This window comes from Columba livia, chromosome 10 (genome assembly GCF_036013475.1).
Source record: "Columba livia isolate bColLiv1 breed racing homer chromosome 10, bColLiv1.pat.W.v2, whole genome shotgun sequence".
NCBI classification, from domain to species: Eukaryota; Metazoa; Chordata; class Aves; order Columbiformes; family Columbidae; genus Columba; species Columba livia.
In genome coordinates, this window is record NC_088611.1 from 21,091,219 (window position 1) to 21,101,617 (window position 10,399).

General features: G+C 53.4%; 1 protein-coding gene across 1 annotated transcript; it reads left to right on the plus strand.

Annotated features, from left to right (window-relative positions):
• Nucleotides 1-2,681: 2,681 nt before the first annotated feature.
• On the plus strand, nucleotides 2,682-9,210 carry DNASE1L3 (deoxyribonuclease 1L3). The gene is made up of 8 exons (XM_005510142.4): nucleotides 2,682-2,909; nucleotides 4,886-4,974; nucleotides 5,549-5,641; nucleotides 6,321-6,433; nucleotides 6,818-6,930; nucleotides 7,275-7,432; nucleotides 8,355-8,451; nucleotides 8,698-9,210. The coding sequence occupies exons 1-8, from the start codon at nucleotides 2,778-2,780 to the stop codon at nucleotides 8,824-8,826; spliced, it is 924 nt and encodes a 307-aa protein (XP_005510199.2). The 5' UTR covers nucleotides 2,682-2,777; the 3' UTR covers nucleotides 8,827-9,210.
• The last annotated feature ends 1,189 nt before the right edge of the window (nucleotides 9,211-10,399 follow it).

The window sequence follows — 10,399 nt, forward strand, 5'->3', positions numbered from 1 at the left end:
AAAATGAGGAAAAATTAAGAAACACCCAACACCTTAAAGCCTGACACGTGGAAAGGGGAGTGCGTGGGGCTCTTGTCCAAAAAAATTCCCCTTTACAGAAAGTGCCTATCTGTGCCCATGTCCCCAGCAGTGCTGAACCCCAACCAGCACACAGCCACCGTGGTTTGCCCATGGGAGGAGAAATAAAGCTTCAGGGTTATTTTTGGGCGCTAAGTAGAGCCCCAGGGTGACCTCACGCCCCATGGGTGCTGCCCACCACACCGTGGGACACCCTATGTGTCATACCGCCCTGCAAGCGCAGAGCCGAGGGGATGGAGACTCACCCGCAGCCACAGGAAACGTCGAAGATCATCTCGGTCCATCCCCGCCAGCAAAAACAAACCTGTGACTGCCCTGCGAACGGAAGGAAGCGGCTGTGCCTGACCTAAGAGGGGAAACCTCCACGTCCAGACCCTCACGCCCCTGGGTTACACGGGGACCAGGAGCAGGCATGCAATCATGAATCATTTTGGTTGGACAAGACCCTCAAGATCAGTGAGTCCAACCGTTAAACCACCCTGTCACTGCCCCATGTCCTGAGAACCTCATGTCCGTCTGTCCAGCCCTCCAGGGATGGTGACTCCAGCACTGCCCTGGGCAGCCTGTTCCAATGCCCCACAGCCCTTTGGTGAAGAAATTGTTCCCAGATCCAACCTCAACCTCCCCTGGCTCAACTTGAGGCCGTTTCCTCTGCTCCTGGCGCTTGTTCCTGGGGAGCAGAGCCCGACCCCCCTGGCTCCAAGCTCCTTTCAGGCAGCCCAGAGATCAGAAGGTCTCCCCTCAGCTCCTGTTCTCCAGCTGAACCCCCCAGGTCCCTCAGCCGCTCCCATCACACTTGTGCTCCAGCCCCTCACCAGCTCCGTTCCCTTCTCTGAAGTTTCTCAGTATGTTGGGACACATCCCGACACGACACATCCCATCCCATTCACCCCTCAGCACCTTCCTGGAAGTGAGAAGATGAGAAGGCTGAGTTTCTGTTCTGGAAACATTAACACACCAACCACAGACACAGCCACGGGTAGAGCTTAGCTGAAGGACCATCGGGAGGAGCAGGCAGGGCTGGCAGCACTCACTGTTCTAAGCTCCTGCCCAAGCTGACATTGGCATCACCTGCAGCTTGCCCCCTGGGGAGGCTGAGGAGGGGCTTTATTAGGGACAATGTCCCACAGGTGCTGCTCAGCTGCAGGTGGTGTCCCTCACCCAGCATCATCCAGAGCAGGGGCAAAATCCCACCCCAGGCTGGTTTTACCCTCTTGTGCAAGCCCAGCACAGCCCTGAACTGTCAGGGTTCGCCAGCCTGCACCAGGCATGTTTTATGGCCTGATAAGGAGCAAAGAACACATTGCTCTAAAGTGCAGTAAACAGAGAGATAAAGCAGTGCAGAAAGGAGCATAAGCTCCCCGTGTCCCCTACACAGGTCACCTCACTGCTGGCTGTCCCCGTGGAGGGTGGCCCTGCCTGTCCCACTGATAACGCCCGGGATGGGGGGGAAAGGGGAGGCTGATAAGTGAGCGGTCCTGGGGACAAACACAGCAGCATTGAAGATGGGTCCTCATGGTTCAGGGTTAAAGCCCTTGCAGGCACCACCACAAACATTTTTTTTTTGATGCCAGGGTAGCCAAACCGAGCCTGGTTTGGGGGCGAGCTCCAGCTTTTGATGATTCTGACCCCAAGGCTGCAGCCGCTGTCACAGCCCTGGGCTCACGCTGCGCTTTCAGCAAGGGCAGGGGGAGATTTACAACCCTGAAAGCTGTTGCTTTCCCTCCCTCTTTATTAGTTTCCTCCAGAGCCTGTCCTGCCCAAGCCTGGCTCAGTAGAGTCCCAGCAGGGAGAAAGCACTGTAAAAGCTCTATTATTTGATAGAATCAGAGAATCATTTTGGTTGGAAGAGACCCTTAAGATCATGAAGTCCAACTGTTCCCCCACCCCTGGCACTGCCCCACGTCCCTGGGAACCTCATCTTCGCATCTGCTCAACCCTCCAGGGATGGTGACTCCAGCACTGCCCTGGGCAGCCTGTTCCAATGCCCCACAGCCCTTTGGGGAAGGAATTTTTCCAAGATGCTTAAATAAGCCATGTAGCCTGACTTCTCGGTGTACCTCCCACTGCTATAACTGATCAGGGGCCGACAAATGCATCCCCAGCCAAGGGCTGACACGTGGTGGAGCAGTAAAGGAGGGCAGGGGGATGGTTTCCCTGCAAAAGCCACCCTGGTGTGACCAAGCCATTCCACCTGCAGAGTCCCCACTCAAGTGTCATCTTGGCCAAACTCATAATATCATAGTATCATAGAATCATAGAATCATAGAATCATTTTGGTTCGAAGAGACCCTCAAGGTCATTGAGTCCAACCATAACCTAACTCTAGCACTAAACCATGTCCTTAAGCACTAAACCATGTCTCTAAGACGCTGCATGGCAGCATCCCACGTTGGTTGCCTCCCCATGGAGAGGGACACTGCGGTCAGGTGGAGCAGTTGCTCCTCCAGGGTGGGGAGGTTGGTTTGGAAGAGCCGGCTGACCCCAGGGAGAAGTCCAAAGCCTCTGTTCTGCTTTGCACCAGGAGATGGACGTGAGGGAAAGGAGGAAACGGTGATTCCTGTTCGTGTTTGTGCTCAACACAGCTGGTGGCTCCGTGTGACCTCCCTGCCGGCCGCAGGGGGACAGAGGCACAAACACACACACATATATATTTATAGACACACTCACAGCAACTCGTTTTGTCCAAGTCCCTGAAGATGTTGCTCTTCATCTTGCTTTCGCTCTTCAATTTCAACACATCTCTGAGCCTCAAAATCTGCTCCTTCAACGTGAGGTCTTTTGGAGAAGCTAAAATAGCCAGACCTGAAGTCGTCGATGCCGTGGTAAAGGTACGTTCATTTGCCTGGATGAGACAGACACTGAGCTTTCTAAGGATTTCTAAGATGTACACTTAATTTATCTTTTCACAATTTAATTTCAAGCAAAAAAAAAAAAGAGTCAATAATTTAAATGATTTATACTCTTAAAGTAAAAATCAGACTGTGGTTGAGGAGGATGTTTGCTGATATTTTAGACTCCATGGGAGAACAGAAGCAACGTTTACTGTTCCCTTTAGAAATACAGGAGGAAAACCTCTATGATTCATAAAAATAATTTTCACAGAGATTTGTTTTGCAATACATTATTTACCCCCCTCATTATTCAGAAAGATTTTTGTCTAATTAAACCTATTCTCAGGACAGCAGAGAGTTTCACATTAGAGTGTGGTACAAAACTGAAAAGCCTGATTGCTAATTTATGTAAATACACCCTCACCACCAGGCTTCCTCTGCACAGCTGAAAATAACTCAGCTTTGTAAAATAACAACGGTTTGGACATAACAGAGTTTGCAAGTGCCCTCCCTGGTGCCGCGGTGCCGGCGGACGCAGTGCTCGGTGCTGGCGGGATGGCTGTGTGTGCCGTGACGTGGTGCCAGCAACACGGTGCTTTGTACCGGCAGGATGGCTGCGTGTGCCGTGCCGCGGTGCTGGTGGATGTGGTGCTCCGTGCCAGTGGGATGGCTGCGTGTGCCGTGCCGCGGTGCCGGCAACGCGGTGCTCAGTGCCACTGGGATGGCTGTGTGTGCCGTGCCGCGGTGCCGGCAACGCGGTGCTCAGTGCCACTGGGATGGCTGTGTGTGCCGTGCTGTGGTGCCAGCGACGTGGTGCTCGGTGCCACTGGGATGGCTGTGTGTGCCGTGCCGTGGTGCCGGCAACGCGGTGCTCAGTGCCACTGGGATGGCTGTGTGTGCCGTGCCGTGGTGCCAGCGACGTGGTGCTCGGTGCCACTGGGATGGCTGTGTGTGCCGTGCCGCGGTGCCAGCGACGCGGTGCTCGGTGCCACTGGGATGGTTGTGTGTACCAAACCACGGCAGCCAGCAGTCGCTTAGCTGGGCTTTAATCCTTCCCTTGCAAACAGTCAGGGGGTTGCATTTCTGGATCGTTCTTCCTTTACTGTCAGCACAATACAGACTAAATGATGGACAATGTATTAATTTTTTACAACTTTCAGGGGGGCAAAAAGAGGCACTTTTTTTCCCACTAATATCACCCACGCAGTTTGAAGAGAACAAGCGCGGGGGCAGAAGGAAGCCCCTGATGGTGGTGGAGGTTCCCAGGGGGATCCCAGCACCAGCTGTGGGTGCTGAGCAGCTGGGGCATCCCCACCACACACACACCCATGGGTGCCAGGACCCCGCTTTCAGCCTGGGGGTTGCTTTGGGCTGCACAAGCTATTTCAGAGGGGTCTGTGACAGGTGACGGGGACAGGTGAATGCTGCAGCTTTGGGAAGGGGCGTCAGAGCCCTGGGACCCTGGGGGTGCACACAGCAGAGAAAGGATGAAGGCCATGGCAGTGGGGTGATGATAGACCCCAAATGGATCCCCTCGTTGCCCCCAAAACCTCCTGCCACTTCCACCTGGGAAAAAAGTTGGGATGCTTGTGTGCAGCAATAGTCTGAAGCAGAGGAGAAAACCCACATGGCAAGGGGCAGGGAGGAGAGAAAAGTGTGACCGACCTTAGGTGGGGGGACAGCACCCCAGCAGCGGCTCTCACTGCCCCTTCCCCCCACATTTCCTTCTCCAGGGCAGGCACAGAAGATTTTCAACAAACTCGATACCACTCTGTTCCCTCTCCCAGCTCCTGCTTCTCTCTGAAAGGAGAAGGACTTTGCTGTGGTCATTGTCCCCCCTCCTGTGATGCCGGTCTGGGCGCCGCTTCTTCCACCATGACTTCCCCACACCAGTCACTGCTTCTTCCTAATGCCTTTCTAATCCTCCAAAAACCCACCGCATGCAAACTTCCTTCTGCTCCTTCCTCCTGCAGATCATTTCTCGCTGCGACATCATGTTGCTGATGGAAATAAAGGAGAACAAGAACCGGGTTTGTCCCCTCCTGGTGGAGCAGCTCGCCAGGTAAGGTGGCCGTGGGCAAGCAGGGAAATATTGGGCAAGGTGCCTGGGGAGAGCCTGAGCTCTGCTCTGCACCACCTCGCCGGGTGAAAGCTCAGGGGCTGGGCTCTGTCCCAGCAAAGCCAGCTCCAGGCCACTGCAGGACATGGACTTTTAAATACATTTAAACATTTTTACATTTAGAACATCCAGAAGACTCAGTTTGGTAAAGATTAATTCTCTTAGGAAAAGAGATGGAGGCAGGCCCAGGCTGCAGGGCGGCTGCCTTTCTGCGGGGTTCGGAATTGCTTTAGATTGGGGGTTGCCTGCCTGGACCCACATTCTGAAGGAAAGAGCAGCATCCACCTGTCTGCACATGAGACCCAGCTGAAAATGAAGGGTGCAATAGGCAGGGAGGGGTGGAAGGGCCAGTGATGGAGGCAGGTTCAGACTGCAAGTCCTGAGAAGGGTTTATTGTCTCTACCACTCACCTCTGGGGTCAGACAGTGTCCCATACCTCTGGGCACAGCCAAAATTATCTCCTCGTCAGCCCCCTGTGAAAGCAGAAATAAACTCAGAGGCACCACTTCCCTTGCAGGCACCTGACGGGGCCAAAGGAGGGATACAGCTGCGTGGTCAGCGAGAGGCTGGGAAGAAAGAGCTACAAGGAGCAGTATGTCTTCATCTACAGGTGAGCCAGCCCCTCACCCTGCCCTCCCGGCTCGGAGACGGGCTGGACACAGCGGTGGCTTCGCTCCGAGGGAGCTGGAGAGGTGCTGGGATGGACTGTGCTGGGATGTGGGGACCATCCCAGGCCACCAGCCTGGCTGGATCCACCCCAGACCATGGCCCAGGGTCCGGGTCAGAGCAGGGAGTTGGTGTTAGACATGTCCCATTGAGCAACCAGAGTGACACAGAAGGGAACAGAGCTGGTGAGGGGCTGGAGCACAAGTGTGATGGGAGCAGCTGAGGGACCTGGGGGGTTCAGCTGGAGAACAGGAGCTGAGGGGAGACCTTCTGATCTCTGAACTGCCTGAAAGGAGCTTGGAGCCAGGGGGGGTCAGGCTCTGCTCCCCAGGAACAAGCGCCAGGAGCAGAGGAAACAGCCTCAAGTTGCACCAGGGGAGGTTGAGGTTGGATCTGGGAACAATTTCTTCCCCAAAGGGCTGTGGGGCATTGGAACAGGCTGCCCAGGGCTGTGCTGGAGTCACCATCCCTGGAGGGTTGGACATGGAGATGAGGTTCTCAGGGACATGGGGCAGTGACAGAATGGGTTAACTCTTGGACTCGGTGATGTTGAGGGTCTTTTCCAACCGAAATGATTCTCTAGTTCTATGATTCCATCCCCTGTCCTTTTTATTCTGCTGCAGACAACATCTGGTATCAGTGAAACAAACCTACCAGTACCCAGACACCCAGCCTGGGGACGAGGATGCCTTCTCCAGAGAACCCTTCGCCGTCTGGTTCCAGTCTCCAAAAACTGGTGAGACATTTCAGAAACAAATCATTCTCCCACTTATGCAGCAAGGCGGCACCAGCTGGACCCAGGCGTGCAGTGGGGACAGGTGAAAGAGAGCACATTTCCTTACAAAAGCAGCATTTTGCCCCTGGGGCTGCTGCCTCCGGTTCTGCCTCCGGTTCTGCCGCTGCCCCGGGCCGTGGTTTGGGGGATGCGGGAGCAGGTTTTGCCATAACACAGCCCCTCATCGCCTCGGTGGGGAGTGCCGTGCTGTTAATCACCCAGCAATCGCCTCTGATCTGCAGCCAGAACAGAAGCTGGTTCTTCTTCAGAAAAGCCTTCTGTTTCTTTGATCCGTTGCGTGTTTAACCATTACATTTTTTCCTGTCCTTTCGCCTTGTTTTGAAGCTGTCAAAGAGTTTGCTATAATCCCTCTGCACACTACGCCGGAGACAGCGGTCCGGGAGATTGATGAGCTCTATGATGTGTATTTAGATGTAAAACAGCGCTGGAGAACCGAGGTGAGTGGCCACATCTCCGTTACTAACAGTGGCTTTGGTGCTGGGTCGCCCAGCACACTGCTCACTGTTCACAGCCTGACAACCTTCAAACCATTTACAATACCTTGATTTTTAGTATCTCTTGGATGTATTTTCATTGAGTTCTCCACATTCAAAGCAATAAACTTGATCTCCCGATTAACCTGTTGTTTTATCAGCGTGCCTTGGTGGCGCAGCCAGCAGAAAGCCCCGCGGCACTCAATGAGCACTTGCTGTAATGGCTATTGGAAGCCTGAAAGTCATTGCCAGTCTTCTTTTGAAGACCTGTCCTCAGGATTACTTTTGAAAACCCTCTTACCTTCCAGAACTTTGTCCTCATGGGGGACTTTAACGCTGGGTGTAGCTACGTTCCCCAGAAGCAGTGGAAGAACATCCGGCTGAGGACTCACTCCGAATTCGTCTGGCTAATCGGCGACAAAAATGACACAACGGTGAAAGAAAGCACAAGCTGCCCCTATGACAGGTAAAGGGTTCACTGCCAAACCGCTCCCTGTTCATGATTCTTTGAGAGAAAGGAGGAAAAACCAAACAGCAGCAGCTATGGAGAGGTGTCAGTGACTGTCAGATAAAGCGAATGTGCAGCGTCTGTGCAGATAAATGTGCAGATAAACAAGCGTCTGGGGGGAAATGAGATCTCAATAGTTCTAGTCAGGAGTACAAAGCGCTTTGCAGGATTGTTGGCAAGCAGTTTTGCAGAAAGAGCATGATTTCATGCAAGAACCTGTGGCTGAGGTGCAGATGAACGCCAGGCCATTACGAGTCATTCCTGCTCTGCCGGGAGCCCTGTGGACACCCAGCGGGAGGTGCTGCTGCGCCCACCCTGCTGGCTTTGCACCCTGGGTTTTGCTCTTGCATTTGCAGTTTGGGTTAACAAATGCAAAGTTTGGCTCTGCTCAGGAGGTGGGACACCCCACCGTCCCCTGAGCACACGTCACGTCCTGCCCCCTGCAGCTCCTTGGGCACGGACAGTAATACATCAGCTTACCAGAGCCCAGAGTAAGTCAAGACTTAAACCTCTTGCAGAATGAGCTTCTGGATCAAAGCAGGACTTTACTGAGACTACAGTCATTGGTGTCCTATGATTTTTGTACCCAAAGTATGGCTTTGAGTTTTGCAGCACTGTTGGGGTGGGTTTAAATACAAGTCATTCAGTGCTGGCTTCCAAGGCCAAGGCGCACCGAGATGGTGACTCGCTGCCAAGGAACTCAGCCAAACTCAGCAGAAAGCGGGTACTGGCATCTCTGAGCAGGCTGCCCATGGGTACAGACAAACCTTCTGCAGTTGTGACTCCACCAAGGTCACTTCTCTGGCCACCGACTTGGTGCCGCGTGGCTGTGGATGGTTTGGCACCCCAGGACAGCACCTCCTTCTCTTGCTCCTTGCAGGATCGTGGTCAGCGGGCAGAAGCTCATTGATGCTGTTGTGCCCCATTCTGCCAACATCTTCGACTTCCAGGACGACTTTCAGCTCAGCGAGGAGCAGGTAAGCCCGGCTCAGCCTCTGCGGCAGCGGGGCAAGGGGTTGGATGCAGGAGCACAAAGCCAAGACTAGCCAGGCAGTTTTGAGCATGGTCTTGGCCATAAAACCATTACAACCTCCCAAAGCTCATGCTGCACCTCCCACATCCACCACTGCGTGTCCACCTACCCCCGCCACAGTGGGACCCCCTGGGCAGGTTTGGGAAGGGCTTGGGCAGGTTCCCAACCCCTCTATGCCCTTGTCTTGCAGGCGCTGGGGGTGAGCGACCACTTCCCAGTAGAGTTTGAGCTAAAAGCAAAAGGCGGCTTCTTCAACTGGTTGAAATCAAAGTTTTCCAGGAAGAGGAGACCCAGAGCAAGACGCCGCTCGAGCTCGTGAGCGTGCCGAGTCCTGCCACGTGGCGCGGAAATGCGCAGATGCCAACAGATGTTGCAGAAGACCCAGTGTACATATACTCCCAGCAAGTGCAATATTTAGTGGAAAACAAACAAACATTTTGTTCAAATACTAATATTTTGGGTAAGAAGGCAAATTAAACCTTTGGGTTATTTTCCCCGTTGTATACAAAACTAGATCAGCTAGAAGCAGCGTAACTGTGCTTAGAGCACTGATCGCAAGTGCCAGGAGCTACCGCAAGGGTGTAATTCTTTTGTGTGCTTTACCTGTGAGACCCAAAGGGCAGCGATCTCCACGTGTTCACGAGGGTGCTGGAGCTCTGCCATTCCTCTGCGGGGGCAGAAGGATTAAAAGGACTTTTCTACATTGTGTGTATGTGTGTGGACGCTTCAGAGCCACAATGGGGAGGCACAGGTCTGTGCCTGCTGATTCGCAATGTAAAACATTACTGAACTTGGAGTCTTTGCTCGGTGTGGGTTTGAAGCTGCTCACAGCATGGAGGGCTTGGGGAAAGACAGAAAGAAAAGGCAGAGGGACAGGCAGTGAGAAACCCTTTTCTGTGCTGATCTAGCCAGGAACAGCAGGACAGACCACTGGTGCTTCTCACCCTGCTTGCAAACCTCGGGTGAGAAGTCCTGCAGATGCCAGGTGACAATGTTTCAAACAGGACATTGGCAAAATTTACATTAAAATCTGATTTCAGCATCCTGACATGGAAGTGAGCTGCATCCCCCCCAAAAAACCCACCGTGGCAGCCTGAGGTTCTCCAGTGAACCAGACTTTAATGATGATTATTTAATACAGTAGTGCAGTGATCTGTTTTCTCAGCTCAGCAGAAGCAGGTGCCAAAGCCATCACTGATGGGGTTTGAGCTGGGACCTGCATGCATCCCATGCCTAGACATACAGATGTCCACGTGTACAGATGTGCAGTCACACAGATGTGCAGCGAGCAACTGAGCTACTGCACAGCAGGGCTGGCAGCACGATAGCAACATCAAAGGCAGAAACATGGAAGAGCCCACCCGTGTGGGACTATTGAAACCAGCTGGGGGTCCCAGCCTGGCTGTGGGGGCTCAGCTCAGTGCCCCAGGCTGGACTTGGCCACTGGCTGATGGAGCATCCGCTATGGAAAAGGACTGAGAGCAGCTCCCAACCCACCCAGGGGATCTTGATTCCCATGTCCCTGCAACATAGTGGTCAGTGGGGCCTGGGGGACTTTTCTCTGCTGAGTAAGCCAAGGAGGGGGACAGCAGAATGTGAAGACAGCGGTCATCGTTTTCCTGCCTAAAGGAGAAGGAGAAGGAGAAGAAGAAAGGAAAGGAAAGGAAAGGAAAGGAAAGGAAAGGAAAGGAAAGGAAAGGAAAGGAAAGGAAAGGAAAGGAAAGGAAAGGAAAGGAAAGGAAAGGAAAGGAAAGGAAAGGAAAGGAAAGGGGAAAGGAAAAACAATTTGAAAAGTCTTCCCCCCTCCTCCCCCCGCTTATGTGTCACTAAAAGTGTTTCCACAACCGCTGTCACCCCTGCCCAAGATGAGCGATTTGTCCCTTTGCAGGGCT